This window comes from Triticum dicoccoides, chromosome 5A, assembly GCF_002162155.2.
Source record: "Triticum dicoccoides isolate Atlit2015 ecotype Zavitan chromosome 5A, WEW_v2.0, whole genome shotgun sequence".
NCBI lineage: Eukaryota > Viridiplantae > Streptophyta > Magnoliopsida > Poales > Poaceae > Triticum > Triticum dicoccoides.
Window position 1 is genome coordinate 597,688,657 of NC_041388.1, and position 17,080 is coordinate 597,705,736.

The 17,080-nt window shown below is 45.8% G+C and overlaps 1 protein-coding gene across 1 annotated transcript; it reads right to left on the reverse strand.

The window, feature by feature from the left end:
* Window positions 1-320: 320 nt before the first annotated feature.
* On the reverse strand, window positions 321-4,111 carry LOC119303202 (probable WRKY transcription factor 57). Its single transcript, XM_037580305.1, has 4 exons — window positions 3,605-4,111; window positions 2,938-3,093; window positions 1,913-2,366; window positions 321-818 (listed from the first exon to the last, which is right to left on the reverse strand). The coding sequence occupies exons 1-3, from the start codon at window positions 3,937-3,939 to the stop codon at window positions 1,925-1,927; spliced, it is 933 nt and encodes a 310-aa protein (XP_037436202.1). The 5' UTR covers window positions 3,940-4,111; the 3' UTR covers window positions 321-818; window positions 1,913-1,924.
* Window positions 4,112-17,080: the final 12,969 nt, after the last annotated feature.

Genomic DNA, 17,080 nt, shown 5'->3' on the forward strand with positions numbered 1-17,080 from the left:
CAAGTGGGTCAAACCTGTTAGCATCGCACACGGGCCACGACCAGCCGTGCGATGAAGGCATATCACACACGGACCGCAGCCCACCGTGTTTTGCTGGGCCGTGCGCATAAGCAACACTTCCATAGTGACTGGCCCGATACCTGTGTAAAATTAGTGCTTTTGCCCTTGCACGATTAAGGTATTATAGTTATATACTAGTTATCTATAGTTCTATACTAGTGCTACCAAATTTTATCTAGAATGTTGTGACCCAGTAAAAGAAATCAGATTCGAAGTTGATTGGAGTAATAAAAAACAAAGAGTCGAATGAGCTAGCTGTATGATCACCCCGATACTCTGCATATGCAGAATCTCAAACATATATATACATCCACAACAAATTAACCCTGCTAGGCTGCTAGCTAGCTAGAAAGTCATAAAAGTTTAGGTTAATACAATACTACCACTATCAAATTGCTACAGTACATGCCAAGGGTCAAGTAGATCAAACAGATAGGCTGAAGTTAATTAGTTGGGCATAAATTTTTGCCATGAGATCGAGAATTGCACGGGCCTGTCCAATAATGAGGCGCAGTGCAAAATCAATAGCAAATCCTGTCATCAGGAGAAAGCGTTGTACTACATGCATGTCTTTGATCAATACCGGCCTCAGCCTGTAATAGGCTGAAGATCCAGCTCGGTCTCAAGGGACTCTGCAGGAGAGCATCGGTCAATCAGCTGGAAACCCTAGCTATGGGTAGCTGCTTGGTTATCTGCCTTCCCTGATCTGAGACATGTCATGACTTCAGAGTTCAGATATAGACAGTAGGGAGATAATTCTGCATAAACGGAAGTAAAAATGAAATCAGAGTAGGTTAATTACACCATAGAAACATGCATACATGTGCATGATATGCATGTCTGAGAAGAGAGAGAGAGAGAGAGAGAGAGAGAGAGAGAGAGAGAGAGAGAGAACAAACAGATCTATAAAAAGGGTGTAATTAAACACCAGAAAAACATTGGTGAAAACTTGGGACAGGATATGTTGTGCTTTAGTACACGGTACAACAACTATATACTACCTAGTGCATGGAATGGATAGTACATGCATGTATTTATGTAGTACACTATATATTATACGAACTTGTTGTCCAATCAATTAATTCACATGTACTATACATATTGAAGATCTCCGTGTAAATTGGTTGCAGCTGTATGCATATATACGTATCATCCATAAATACATGGCATGCCATATTGATCTGACAATATGTACATAGCTGGTCCCAGCTAGCTAGCTAGATACTGGAGTACAGTAGTACTCGTGAAGTCGTGATATATGCAACCGCAAGGAATTAAAGCCCTGCTACACAAATGTATAATTCTATATCCAACCAACTACTAGTATATATCCATACATAACACGTAACCAAAGCCCTATTGCACAATTTAGTTGTTGGATGGGAATATTTGGTTTTCAGTGTGAAACATCACTGTAAATTTTGTGCAATAGAAGATGAAGTGACTAGCAAAATCTGGGCAAACAATTAGCATATCAGGAAGTCAAAAAAGAATTGAGGGAAATAGCCAACTAATCATTCATGTGTTAACTCAACTGAAGTATGTGACAATAAATATTTTAAAGCCTCCAACATGGAAAAAATAAATTAAAACATGTGCTTATATACATAAACTATCTCACAAGGTTGCACATTTTTTAAAGTTATTTCGGAGTATCCATTATCAGCTTCCTGGATTTTTCTTAAATCTCAGTCTTCTAAAATTGTGTACTAATTATTTGGCCTAAAATTGCAGTGCTCAAAGTGCAAGATTTTAAGAGAACTGAAATTGCTATAAACTTTAGTCTGTAGATGGAGGAAATATGTTTGGATGATCCAACTATTTACAAAGCTTGTAAACTCTTAATAATTACCATTATAGGTCGTCATCCATTTCTTACTCCTGGAGGCACGATGTCGCCAAGCAGTCCCATGTCAAACGAAACATCTGGAGGCACCAACGAGGACGGTGTCTGCGTCGCGGAGGCCATGGGGCTATAGCTAGTCGACCTTCGCAGTTCGTCGCCGCCGTTGAGCTGCTGCAAAGACGGCGGCACGGAGCTAACGGCGGATTCCGACGATGCAGGATTCATCTGTTGTCGGCGCAGGGGCGGCAGGTTGTACAGCTGCTGAGTTGACACGAACGACATCTGCTCCGCGAGCGCGACGGTGGCGCCGCCGTGGAAGTGCATGCCACCGCGCTGGAAGGAGGTCTGGTGGTGGCAGTGCTGGCCCTCGTAGGTGGTGATCACCACGGAGGGGTCCTCCGACGACCGCTCCACCCGCTTCTTCACGGTGCACTTGCTGTTGGTGCACCGGTAGTAGCTCCTGCTCAAGATCGAAAGCCAGCTCGGTGAGAAGAGAAAAGATGGAAATGAACCACCACAAGAAGATTGCATGCTTCCTATGCCTCATCTCAAATATCCTCACTCCTCATTAGTCACCCGTATCTACTCTTCAGATTCTGTAGCTACATTGGGTAAGCTCTTTGCCCTGCGGATTCTAGAGCTACATGGGGTAAAGCTCAGTTGGGAAAAAAAACATTCCATAGCTGCTACATGGGTTGGGCAATCAGACCTCTTTCCAGTACGGTAATTAACTGAAAATCTTATATATACTGTCTATATGGAATAACTGATCAGAGACAAAAAAGTCCAAATTAATCGCCAACCGCATCTGATCAAATAGCAATTCCATGATCAGTCAAGGTCGATCGTTATAAATTGCTTGCGCATGATTTTCTCTTAGAAAATGCTTGTGGTTTTCTTTGAGAGAAAAAGGAAGTGCGCCGAAATAAGAAACCAAAAGCTTTACCCTTGCCCATGTGTGCAAATAACAAATACTATTAGAACACTATAAGCAACACAAGTGAAGTGATGGATAGATGTGGATCATGTACCTTGGGAAAGGGCTGTTCTTGACGGCTTTCTGCCCATACTTCCTCCATCTGTACCCATCCTCGAGGTGATCAACTTCGCTCTTGGTCACGAAGGCAAACCGCTGCTGCCGCGCCCGCTTCTGCCCCTTCTTCCCCGCCGTCGTCGGCTTCATGCTCCTGCGCGCACACATACATATCAACGCTTGATTTTTTAGGCAGAATTCTTCAAGATGGTTAGCTAGTACTCTCTCCGTAAAGAAATACCGGAATTACTGGCTAGCTAGCATGCTTTGCTCAACATGTATATTTCGAAATTAACATGTAGTAGTATGATCAAACGATCAGATCTAGAAGTGATGATGTATAGTACGCACGCGCAGTAATACATGCGTACGCGTATACGGATTGCGTACCAATACGTGAGGAAAGGGGACAGAAGAATAAACAAGGAACCAAGCGGCCGCTGTAGAGTAGAGAGTGTGGAGAGAGAGAGAAGAAAAAATAAAAGAGAAACCGCGTGAGAGTGAGACCGGGAACGATCTACTACGTAGTACGCACGCGAATCACGGCGGATCCGCGTGGACACGTCGCGGCCCGCCCGCGCTGCCGGAATTGCCCCTCGCGGACGCGCGATCCGCGTAACCATGTCGCAAGCAAAGATGAGAGGTGGACGGGCCGCTAGACTCACGCTGCGTCGGCGGCGGACTGCGGCTTGTCGGCGTTCTCCGCGGCGGCTGCGGCGCCGCCGTCGCCGCTGGAGCAGGAGGACGTGGCGCCGGCGGGCTCGCCTGACGCGGCCGGCATGATCTCGTCCGACGGAGCCAGCTGGACCTGCGCGGACGCGCTCGCCGCCGGCAGATCCAGCGGTGGCAGGTCCCCGGCGCCCGCGCCGAGGCCATCAGACCATCCGCCGAGCTCCGCGAACACCGACGACGAGTAATCCCCGAAGGCATCGCCGGCGAACGGCGGCCAGTCCCCGCCTCCGCCCACCCCCTCCGGCCCGTCGCCCGCGGCGCCGGCCATGGCCCCCGACGACACCACGAGCACTCCGATCCGGCGGCGATCAAAGCTAGCTAGCTTCCGGGCTGTCGCTGCGAGAGAGAGAGAGACGAGCTACACTGGGTGTGCACTGCACCGGGGCTTGGGTTGGTTCTAGTTGTAGCGTGCGGCCGGGCCCTGGACGGTGCGGCTGGCTGGGCTAGGACTAGGAGTAACAACTGGGGAGAGTAGGACTGGGATCGCGCATCATTTTTGGTGCGGAGCAGACGCGTCGATAAGGAACGGATTTTTGGAACTTTCTCACGGTCTCGGTCTCCGTCGGTAACGTCTTGGCGGGTGGGTGACAGACGACTTGACGCTGGTGACCGCTGACAGAGAGAGCGCGCGCAAGTACCGGTACTTACTCAACGAATTACCGAAAATTACTGGATGGCATGGTAAAATCTCATGTAACAACCAATGGGATTGCACCAATCATCGGTGCGAGCCAGCCGTTGGTATCCCCGGACCCCGGACCACCTGGGTAAATATCCATGCCGGAGAAAGTTAGCACCCAGCAATGAAGTAGAGTCATATATACTACTCCCTCCGTTTTTATTTAGTTCGTATATTAGCTTTGGTCAAAATCAAGCTTTACAAACTTTGACCAAGTTTATATATAAAAATATTAAGATATATAATAACAAATCAACAACATTAGATTTATTATTAAATGTACTTTCACATCGTATAGATTTATTATGATAAATGTTTATATTGTTTTCTATAAACTTGGTCAAACTTTATGAAGTTTGACTTCAGTCAACTCTAATATGCAGAGTAAATAAAAACGAAGGGAGTACCTCTCTCTTAGTTTATAGGGCGTACGTGTGCTCCTAGGTCGTCAATTTGACCAACCTAATACAAGTCATATATTACAAAAAATATATCAATATAAACTTAAGATGTTCTATTTTCAAACCGTATAATTTTTGTGTTATATAGTTTATATGAAGGTGATAAAATTGGCAATCTAGGTATACGCGTAGGACTTGTAAACTGAAATGGAGGTAGTAGATTGCTCTCGATGTTTGGTTTAGTGTTTAAACTTTGATGAAAATATAAATTTGCGTCACCTAACTTGACATTACTTCGTAATACATATACGGTCAGAAAATGCGTATGTGGACATATCTGCCATGTCACGTGTATATGGCCCCACTATCAGCCAATGGTGCCGCTTGACGTAACATATTTTTACAGGAAACATCCTCGTCCTTTTTTTTAAGAAAAAGCCCTTGCGCATGGGAATCGGGTGGGATGAAAAAAAGAAAAATGTGCTTGACGGGCTCGATTTCCCAACCTCGCACATGGACGCACATGAGCTAACCACTGCACTATTTACTTCTTTTTTTGTGGAAAGGTTATAATGACTAGCTTTATTAAATAAAACACGCATTACACCGTTCACGAGTTTTGCGGGGAAGACCATTTATTTGGTCATGTCTATAAAAAGGAAATATTAAATTTTATACTTTGGCAACGACGGCTGCTCGTATCTAAGCCAAGGTTTGTTTACTTGATTCTATTTCTTTTCTGTGAGGGACCGAAAAACCCGGGTTTCTGGAAATCTCGCTATTTTTCAAATTTCTTCGTCAAAAAATATTAAACGAATTTCAAATTCAAAAAGAATTAAGTAGTAAATATATTTGATCCAAGTGGTAGTTTAGCATGGAGAACTATCAGATAAAAACAATTTCCTCTTGTTTCCCCCTTAACCCAAGGCGGCTACGGCAAACTCTTTCTCCAGACTTCACCAGCTAGCCCGTAGATTCGTCTCCCCTCTGCCTGTCGCTCTGATGGCCGGTGGCAGGGATGGGAATCCAGATGCCTTCGCTCTGGTTAGTAGATTAGGTTAAGATTTTGTTTAGTCCTCGCAGGTGGGGCACTCGGACAGATGATGGCGCTTCTTCTTCGAGTTTTTCTTCTGGGCTCTAATCCTCCTTGGGTTCGTTCATCTGGACGTAGTCGATGGAGTTCCAACGTAGATTCCTACCGTCTCTTTGGGGCAGTAAGGTTAGGATTCTCTCATGTGGCGAGATTTGATGTCAGGTGCTTCAGATCTATATATGCAAGGGTTCAACGGCGACGGCTGTGTCTCCAGGGCGTTGGTCCTTAAGGACACGTGTACGAAGATTTTCCGGCTGTCATCGACAAGGTGAAGCCGGCTCCGGTAGAGCAGTAGCGACAGGGGCGCGTCAGCGGCTCGTTCTGGCGGCAGTAGTGGTCGTTCGATGGTTTTGAAATCTTGATGTGATTTTTGTTATGTTTGATACGCTTTGTACTTTCGGGTCAGTTATCAGCGCATGTTCTAGCTAGCCACATACACCGAACCTGCAAAATTAGTTCCAGAAACTGTCCCATAAAGCAGTGGAAGTCAGTTAATCCCACTAATTCTCTAGCAATTTATCCGCGGGTAGCCGGGCCCAAGCTTTTAAAGCGCCCCCAAAATTAAACCTACCTCTGTCGGCTGTTAGTTTAGTTTGATTTGTACAATTATATGCTAGTCAAGGAGCATCTGCATCCATCTAGTGATCTAGTACTACTAAGAGTAGTATAGTAATATCTGAATGAAGATATCATCAACAACTAGTAGGTTTATTCGAATCAGAGATCAACAACTAGTAGCTGGGGCTCGCCCAACTCGACTGTGGCCTTGGAAGGGACAACAGTAAAAGGTTGAGGCGCGTGGGCCTAGTGAGAATCCTTTTGCACCTAACTTGGTCCGCACGAAACCACCATCCCTGTCCCTACGTAGTGTTGGCTTCATGTGAGGTACTCCTTCTGATTTTATTTACTCCTCATATTAGGTTTATCTAAAGTCAAACTTTATATACATTCGACAAGTTTGTAGAAAGATGTATTAACATGTCCGCCATCAAATATATATTATTAGATTCATCATTGCATATATTTTCACATTCATATAAATTTGTTATTGTATATGTTCATATTGTTTTCTACAAACTTAGTCAAACTTTATATAGTTTGACTTCAGTCAAAACTGATATGTGTAGTAAATAAAAACGGAGGAAGTGCTAGTAAATATTTATGAGAATGAGAAGTAATTTCACATCACATTGTTCCTATTTGTTTGGTTCTTGATCATGTTAGAGCATCTCCAGCCGTTGGCCCACCTAGGACGCATAAAAATCGCCCTCTGGGGGCGAGCCGGCGACACAATCGGTGCTGGGGGCGGTTTTGCGCCCAGTCGTCGCCCCCAGGCGCCGAAATTGGCTCACTTTTCAGCCCAATTTTGGCGAATAAAGGGTCCATATGGGCGAGAATAGGTCCATATTCGGCATGGTTCGCCGTAGCTCGGCGTTCAGTTATCAATGTAATTTTTTTTCTTATAACATATTTCATCACAAAAAATCAAATATTTCAACAAAATAGTACAACAACAAATAGTTCAATACAAATTATATAGTTCAACAAATAAAACTCATATTTCATCACACGTCGCGCCCGGCGTCCCCCTTGAGCCTCCATAGGTGCTCAATCAGATCTTGCTGCAGTTGATGATGCACCTGTGGGTCTCGGATCTCCTGACGCATACTGAGATAGGCAGTCCAGGTTGTCTGGAGTTGGTGATCAACTTCGGCTAGAGGACCCTGCCTGTAGTATGGTTCAGTGTCAAACACTGGGTCTTCTTGCTCGCTCTCGATGATCATGTTGTGCAAGATGACACAGCAAGTCATAATCTCCCACATTTGGTCTTTCGACCAGGTCTGGGCGGGGTACTGGACAACAGCAAATCGAGATTGGAGCACACCAAATGCTCGCTCGACATCCTTCCTGCAAGCCTCCTGAATCTTCGCAAACCAGGCGTTCTTGCCTCCTGGCACAGGGTTTGAGGTCGTCTTCACAAATGTCGACCATCTCGGATAGATGCCATCAGCTAGATAGTACCTCTTGTTGTAGTGCCGCCCATTGATCTCGAAGTTCACCGGAGGAGAATGACCTTCAACAAGATTGGCAAAGACAGGAGAGCACTGCAGCACATTGATGTCATTGTGAGTTCCTGCCATACCAAAGGAGTGCCAAATCCAGAGGTCCTGTGTGGCCACCGCCTCAAGTACCACACTGCAACCGCCTTTGGCGCCTTTGTACACCCCTGCCAAGCAAATGGGCAATTCTTGCATTTTCAATGCATGTAGTCGATGCTTCCAAACATCCCAGGAAATCCTCTTGCTGCATGTTGTGCTAGGATCCGAGCAGTGTCTTCCGCATTGGGTGTTCTCAAGTATTGCGGTCCAAACACTGCCACCATTGCCCGACAGAACTTGTAGAAGCACTCTATGCTGGTGGACTCGACCATGCGCCCATAGTCGTCGAGTGAATCACCGGGAGCTCTGTATGCAAGCATCCTCATCGCTGTCGTGCACTTCTGGATCGAGGTGAATCCAAGTTTGCCGGTGCAATCCATCTTGCACTTGAAGTAGTTGTCGAACTCCCGGATGGAATTCACAATTCTGAGGAAGAGCTTTCGGCTCATTCGATAACGGCGCCGAAATGTTTTGTCGCCGTGAAGTGGAGCATCGACGAAGTAGTCGGAGTAGAGCATGCAGTAGCCTTCGAGATGATGCCGGTTTTTTGCTTTCACCCGCCCCGGCGCCGAGCCACCTCGCCGCGGCTTTTCATTGCTCGCCAGCAGCTGGGCGAGGGCGGCGAGCACCATCAGATGCTCTTCTTCCTGGACGTCGGCCTCGGCTTCCTCCTCCAGCAGCGCGGCGAGCGCTTCCTCGTCATCTGAGTCCATCGTCGAGGCAGGCAAATCGCCGAACACCTTGCGCCCGGTGGGCGTGCACCCGCCGCTAAACTGCCCCTCTGCGGCCGAAAACGGCGGCCGGAAACGCCCAGCTGCTGTTGGAGGGGCTGCCGCGACGAACCTCTGCTAATTTTCCGGCGGGGAATGGCTATCTAGCGGTGAAGAGCGGCGGGCGTCGCCGGGATATAGCTAGTGGCGGCCGAGGGCGCGGGGGGTGGAAGGCGAGTCGCGGAAGAAAATCTTGACTTTTCACTTGAGGGTGTGGGCCAGCCGCGCTTTTCCCTTGCGTCGGAGCCCCCGATCGCCCCCCGGTGTGCCGGGTTCGGCCTGCTCGCGCCGGGCAGAAAAAAGTACCGAACCGGCGCTTTTCGTCGTCCTGAGGCGCGACTAGGGCGTTTTTTTGGCGCCGGCTCCGAAAAAATGGCTTGGAGGGGCCTGTTGAGGGCGCGGTTGGAGATGCTCTTACAGACAAGTATTGCAATGTGCAATATGATTGTCTATATCTTACCGAAGGAAGATAATGAATCGTATGATAAGGAAAATAAACAGTTACTTATATACTACTACTACTACTACTTAATTCTATGTCCTTCCTGACATTTTTTTCCCGACAGAGATATCTCCCTCTTCGGTTTCATTTATCAGAAATCAACAGATGGTTAGGTTCTTTATGGTGGAACAACCCACCAGGTTTTGGTTCCAAACTTGGCATTGGTAGTCGTATTTTATAGATTTATTTCAAGCCCTTCGGCACTGTGCATTCAATGGGAAAATATGTTTCCGTGACTCCGTCGACTACGAAAGCGTATGTGGTGATTTCGTCAGTATCAGGATGTTGTGCCGGCTCAGGATTAAGTATATGTGCATGTATGTGAGCATCCGCCTTTGTACTATATTAAAAAAAATCTATATCTCTCCTGAATTTATTTATTTTTGTTTTCGACAGAGAGAGCACCATCTTCGGTTTCATTTGTGAGAAACCAAATGACTTTTATAGCAACTACCTACAGCAAAAGCAAGAAAAACGAACAGCCATGACAGGAAAGGAGAATCCTTGGTGGCAAATAATAATTCTGATCTTTTTCGTCCTCCCTGTAGCATGCGAAGTTAGCCAAGCGTTAAAACAATGCAAAAAGAAAAAACATGCAAGATGGATCTCACGGCTCACATGCATGTGAGGCTAGTACGTGACGCCATCTCTCATTCAATGCCCACCTAATTAACTGTGCACTTACTCAATTTTGTATGGACAGAAGCTTGCTGGTTTGACATGATTTTTGTGGGGGTAAAAGAGTTTTATTTCATAATTATAGGCTTACAGACGAGAAGGCAAAAGTGCATCAATACAAGGTGGTACTCTCTGTAGTCATGCCGCAATGCTATAATCAGCACGATTGTATAATGCGAGATGATCTGCTACCCTATTTTAATCTCTAGTAAGTTTCTGAGAAATTAAGCACCTGTCTTCTATCAACGATATATCTCCGTTGTAAGGGCATCTTCAATGGCAACCAAAAAACTTTCTTCTATATCCATCCATGGGCAGAGGAGATCAGTCCGCGGATATGTATGTGGGCGGCCGCCATTCAAGTTTAGCAGCATATATTTCAAGCTTTTTTTTAACAAACCGGATGAATTTGTGCAAACAAGGCTGGATTTCATATAAACATGACGGATTTCATATAAACACGTCCGGATTTCATCATTTACATCAAGGGGTGATAGTCCGGCGCTAAAGGTATAATTAATACCTAATCTAAATGGTCGCCGGTGCCCGTTCCTCGTGTCCAGCCATCAGCCCTGAGAACTGAAACTTCACCGTCTCCACTTCCCCTCGGTGTTCTCCAGGTCCGCCTCCGTAACCTCCGCCGCCGGAGGCCTGGGAAGTGAAGCTGTCCGCCTCCACATTGCCACCAAGCTTGGCGTCGACGGGAGGGAAGGAGCGGTGGCCTTCCCGCTAGACGAGCGGCGGCGGCCTACCGTGCACTACTCTTTCTCGCTGTCGGCGACGCCCGCGGATGTGTCGGCTTCATGGTCGCCGTGGCGGGGCGCAGACTTGGTGATGTCCTCCTCCTCGCCATCGGTCACCGAACACCGCCTCGCCCGCGTCGTCGCTCTCCTTGTAGGCGGCCGCCACCTCCGCCACCTTCTGGCGGTACCGCCAGAGCAAGGCAGATCTCATGTGCGGAGCGGCTGGCGGCGAGCTGCTCCTCCGCCTGCACGCGCTCCTGCAGGAGGTGGTTGTTGTAGGAGGCGTCAGCCTGAGCCTCCCGGAACTGTTCCTCCCGCTCCTCCCACACCATGTCCATGTAATGGGCACGGGCCTCGCCGATGGTCAAGGTGTAATGCACCGACGAGGATGGCATGGAGGATGGTGGCAAGGAGGAAGGTTGCGCCGGTTCGACGTCAGCAGCGTCCTCCATTGGGATGTTCTCGTCCTCCGACTGCCTGCCGGCCAGCCAGCCGACGGCAATGGCGGCCATTTCCTTCTTCTGATCCGATGTCAACCCGTCCTAGAGAGCTTTGGCGAGGAAGGGATCCATGGTGGGAGTGGTGCGGAGATGGATCGAAGGTGGATGGTTGTGATTATGGCTGGGATAGCGGTTTATATAGCAATGGCGGGCGCCAGAGGGACAGATGGGTGGCGCCGGAGAATACGCCTCGGCAACTGCGTGCCATCAATGTGGGCGGCAGGCGGATGGAGAGGTAGCCATTGTGTCATTTGAAAGCGCGGCAGTCGCCTGCACCGGGAAGCGGCACGGGCGACGCTTTCTGGGCCGGTGCGTCACTTTAATACCGGCGCCAGTGAGCAGTCGCGTCTGCTCTGGCCGGGCATTAATGCGGACGCTGACGCTGTGGAGCAGCGCTGACCGAAAACGTGCGGGATGGGAAAGGGGTTTTTTGTGGGCCAACGCGGCCAGAAACGGACTTGGGAGCGGTCCGGACTTCCGCAAACCTCCCCCATATTTGTCTCTGATTTGCGAGAGAAAAACACGTCCGGACCGTGTCACGGACTAATACACGCCCGTGTTGGATGGCTTCTATGATTCAAACGGTTGCAGGAGGTTTGAGAGTCGGTATTGAAGATGTCCTAAGATGGTCATACGTGGAGCGAGATAAGCCATCACTAAATAAAATTACCAACGCCTTAGAGGAGTCTAACTGGACAATGACCGGGTCATCTGGATAGCAAGAGCATCCTTGCATCAATGAATTTGTAAGAATGTCATGTGGATACGATAGTGCAATTCTTTTTTTTTTGGAATACTTCAAATCTATTCGTCTTCAAGCATGATAATACAACGAACAAAAAAATAATAAAAATTATATCTAGATCTATAGACTACTTAACTACGATTACAAACACTGAAGCAAGCCGAAGACGTGCCACCGTCATCGTCCCTTCGTCGCTAGAGCCATGAAAAACTTGTTGTAGTAGAGAGTTGAAAAGCCGTTGTGTTAAGGTCCCATAGGATCAGCGCACCAAAACAGCAACCGCCGCCGTTGAAGAGTAGCGTAGATCAAAAGGATCCACCTGAAGACACACAAACGTAGATGAATTACGATTAGATCCGAGCAAATTCATCAAGGACAGATCTGTCGAAGACACACATTTACACACTTGCCGACAATGTTGGATGCACCACCGAGACGGAGGCTAAGCAGAGATAACTTTATTCCATACGCAGGGAGCCATCACTGTCTCATCTTATCAAATTAACAGGACACAAACCCTAACAAAACTTGAAGAAATATATAAAAGCGAAGTCCTCCTAATGGTAAGGGACTTGATCCACCAGGCCACCGTAGGCCCCGAAGCCCACCAGAGACGAGACGGACGCTTGCTGTCTTTGGTTATACGCACTGCCGCTGTGATAGTATGAATTAATGAAGTACAAGCACTCCGATCAATTATTAACCTTGTGTAGCTCGTTATCAAAAATAAAATTAACCTTGTGTACGACAGTACGAGTAGCTTATAAACATTGATGGGTAACATGGCTGACGAGCCAGATTCCCAGCCGTTCGTTCGTCGGTTCTTGCTCTTACCAGTTACCACACATGGCGCGCGCTACATCTATCAACTACTCCCTCCGTTCTAAATTACTTGTCTTGGATTTGTCTAGATACAGAAGTATCTAGCACTAAAATGAGTCTAGATACAGTCTAGATACATCTGTATCTAGACAAATCCAAAACAAGTAATTCGGAACGGAGGGAGTATCATCGATCACCAACTTGCGACTGCTACGTGCTACGAGCTAGCTAGCGATGCTACGTACGGCGATGGACAACAGTCCGGATCGACGGTGGCGGAGACGTGCCACGCTCAGGAAAATCATGGGGTCGAGTTCTCAGATTTGGGGCAGTGAAATCGCTGAGGCATGCAAACGACACATACGCCAAGTTTTCTTAGGATAGATAGAGTGGGCACGAGAGCAGACAAATCCAAGCCCAATTAAGGGCCCTTTTCCGCTTTTCGCTCCTAAAAAAGCCGGAGACGGCGTACGTCGTCGGCAGATCCACCGGTGGTCCATAGGTGTCGATCGACCGACCGATCGGCCTCGTTATCACCCTATCCCTAATCCAAATCATCTTGCTTTTTTGGCCTATTATATATGTGAATGCGTTTGTCTACACTATCCTATGCTATCTTTGACCGTGTCCATCATGCGTTTCTGTTTATATATTTATATGCCTTTTTTTAACAGAGAAAGGCGCACAAGCGCCAACACTTTTATTCAGCTCAATAACATCTTACAGCGTGAAGTACATAGCCCTGAAAATTGATATTGGAAAGGAGGGAAACTACAGGGCATGTCCTATGTGAATGAGTTGAAGCAAAACAACTAATGTCAGGTTCTATAGAACATCTAAGAACCTGATGAGCCACATTGTGAGCTATGCCATTAATCTCTCTTGATATATGAAACACCTGCGCTTGGAGATCTTTAGTAAGAGAGAAAAATTCAGCAAGATATTTTCTGATGGACCAAGGGGTAGAATCAGCCAAAACACTTCTTTTCGCTGCCGCTTTTGCCAAGGAGAGACAATCAGTGAGGAAAGTAGGCCTATTAATGTGAAGCCTGTGAGCAATTTGAGCTGCAAGAAGAAAAGCAAGGGCTTCAGCTTGAAGAGGCGTGCTTGTGTTTTGGGTGGAAGCTTGAATTTGCACATTGACCTCAGCTTGATCCTGCAAAAAACAGAGAAACACTCCAACTCCAGTAGCTGTTGTTCCATGTACAAGTCCTGGAATCTTCGAACAGTTGAAAGCGGCATCAGAATAAATTTTAGCTCCTGAAATGAGAAGATCCGTCCTAACAGTGCAGCCTTGTTGAGGTAAGGTACTTATATTATGAGAGGTAAGAAGCTGATCAGTTTGCTTACCATCATGGACTGAATTCTGTAAGTAATTATTGTGTTTAGCCAAAGCTGAAGCAGCAATGTATACCTGATGAGGAAGAGGCATTTTTCTAGCAAATAAGCAATCATTTCTAGATTTCCATATGCACCAAAGGAAATTGAAAATGTTAGATATAGATGCATAGGGGTGATTCATATTGAGCAGAACATGAATAACACTTTGCATAGAAAGATGATTCTCAGTTAGAAGATCACTTCTGATGTACCAAGGATGAGCAAACCAAGATGCTCTCGCAAAAGTGCAACGAAAAAAGAGATGCATGTCATCCTCTTCAAGATCACAACGACAACATTGTTTAGAAATATGAGATGAAAATCGACTAGCTCTCAAACCTGTTGGAAGAGCTTTCCGAAGTAACCTCCAGGCAAAAGTTTGAACTCTGGGTGCCATCAGTTTTTGCTTCCAAACCTGCTTAAGAAGTTGTTTAACCTGTAGGGAGACCTGCGAAGGTTGGTTTCTTGGCTGCCTTTGAATATCCTGCAAACACAACTTGTAAGTGGATTTAGAGTTACATTTACCATTAGGAGTAAGATCCCAGCAAAGAATGTCTGGACAGTCATCCGGAATGATGGTAGTCTGAGTAATAATAGATGCCGTCGGCTCCTGAAAAAGAGAATGAATTAAGCTGATGTTCCAAGTTTTATGCCCTGGGAGCCAAAGATCTCTCACTTGTGCAGGATAGATGTAGCCAGTAGGTTGGATAATGAGATGATTGTGAATATCAGTCCAAGCTGAGCACCAAGGAGTGCTCCAAATGGAGATGTTCCCTTGAGTGATGTGGTAGAAAGAATGGTTCTTAAGTTTAGGTAGCATCTTGAGAATGGATGACCAAAAAGCTGACTTAGGAGTGTTGGACGAGGCAGCCCAAATGGAGGTATCTGAAAAATATTTCGATTTGAGAACAAGATGTAAATGTGAGTTTGGATTGTTTGCAAGTCTCCAAGCCGAGGCAAGGATGAGGCCTTGGTTCATGGCATGAAGGTTTCTAATTCCTAGCCCTCCTTCTTTCTTAGAAGTGCAAATATCTTTCCAAGCTCTTAGGCAAAGTCCCTTGGAATTGTCCTCCCTGATTCCTGTCCACCAAAAAGTTCTAATAATAGACGTGAGTTTAGCAATAAATTTTTTGGTGAATAAAATATTGGACATGTAATAAACAGGAATGGCAGAGAAAACAGCTCGAATAAGCTCAAGTCTCGCCGCATGTGAAAGCATGTTAGCTTTATAAGAAGGAAGCTTAGCCTTAAATTTATCAAGAACAAAATTGTAAGCTACAACCCTATTCTTGGCTGGAAGGATTAACGGGTGGCCCAGGTGATTAAAACTCTCATCCATGGAACTAACAGGAAAGATGCTCCTGATATCAACAATAGTTGATTGATTGACATATGCACTAAAAAGAATAGCCGACTTGGACCAGTTAGGAGTTTGACCTGATTGATCACAAAAATGTTGAATAATCTGAGCCATCATTTGAGCCTCCCGAATGCTTGCTTGACCACAGACCAAAAGGTCATCTGCAAAGAGTAAAGAGTGGATAGGGGGGCAATTTGTACCAAGCAAAATACCCTGTAAGTGGTTATTAGCCATGGCCTCATTAAGCGCAAGAGAAAGTTCATTAATAGCAAGCACGAAAAGATAAGGAGAAAGGGAACATCCCTGCCTAATGCCTCTGCTGCTTTTAAATTTCTGAGTAGGTTGACCATTAATGATGACAGAAAAACTGGGAGAGGAAATGCAAGCATAAATAAGATTGATAAAATGAGCATGCAAACCTTTACGAGCAAGAGCAGAGACAATAAAATTCCATTCAATACGATCAAAAGCCTTAGCAAGATCAATCTTAAGCATGAAAGCTTGTTGTTTCCAGGATTTAAGAACAAATGTATGAGTAATTTCTTGAGCAATGATGATGTTATCGCTAATTCTACGCCCCTCAATGAAAGCTTGCTGGGTTGGTTCAATGTAATCAGGCAGGTGCGATTTGAGCCTATTAGCCAAAGATTTAGCAATGATCTTATAAATAACATTACAAAGGCTGATTGGACGATAATCAGTAGAAACTTGAGGAACCAACTTTTTAGGGATGAGAGCAATATTAGTGTCACTAATGTGAGGAGGTAATATACCTGTATGATAGAAATTGGTTACCAAGTTGGTGACATCATCTCCAATCCAATCCCATGTTGCAAGGTAAAATTCCACGTTGAAACCATCTGGTCCTGGTGATGCATTTAGCTTCATATCCTTGAGAATCTGCAATATTTCATTCTTATCTGGGATTGAGTAAGTGGGGTCCTCTTGATGAAGAAGTGGATGTGTCTCAATATAAGGCCTGCCCATACTAATGTTAGGAGAGGCAAAGATGAATCTGAAGTAGTTGACAAAGGTATTAGCAATTTGACTTGGTTTAAAATGAACTACATCATACTCGTCTTTGATGGAAAAAATAGTGTTTCTTCTCCGTCTTTTAAGAACAGCTTGCTGGAAAAACCTAGTGTTTCTATCCCCACCTATATGCCTTGCTTGTGATGTTGGAGAGAACATGGCTGTGTGATCTTGGAGGATTAGAAGATGTCGCGTGACTGGCTACACGACCCGGCACGTCGGTTGATGATCTCTTGACGGTAGTGGAGAATCTTGAGTTACATGTCATGCTAACACTTTCCTCCCTTTTTCCTGTAAGACAAACCAAGGAGTGATGAGTGCTCATGAATAAAAAGAAAGATGACTGTTCAGACTTTTTTTTGGATTTCTTTTAGATATTTTCTATGTCTTCTTTTAGATAGCATATTACTATGTATGCCATGAGGTATTGTTGCGCGGCTCTTTTTGTTTGACAAATTGCTTTTTAAAATCTTTTTTTACAAATTATTTTTTTGACAAATTGTTGCACGGCACTTATTTATCGTGTGCGTTGACGGTTAGCTATG

Bases quoted from the DNA above. Each gene is read 5' to 3' on its own strand.
- LOC119303202 (XM_037580305.1), bottom strand. From the start codon at position 3,939: ATGGCCGGCGCCGCGGGCGACGGGCCGGAGGGGGTGGGCGGAGGCGGG. The intron at 3,094-3,604 runs GTGAGTCTAGCG...GTGTGCGCGCAG, and splicing joins CAGTCCGCCGCCGACGCAGC to GAGCATGAAGCCGACGACGG. The intron at 2,367-2,937 runs GTACATGATCCA...GATCTTGAGCAG, and splicing joins AAGAACAGCCCTTTCCCAAG to GAGCTACTACCGGTGCACCA.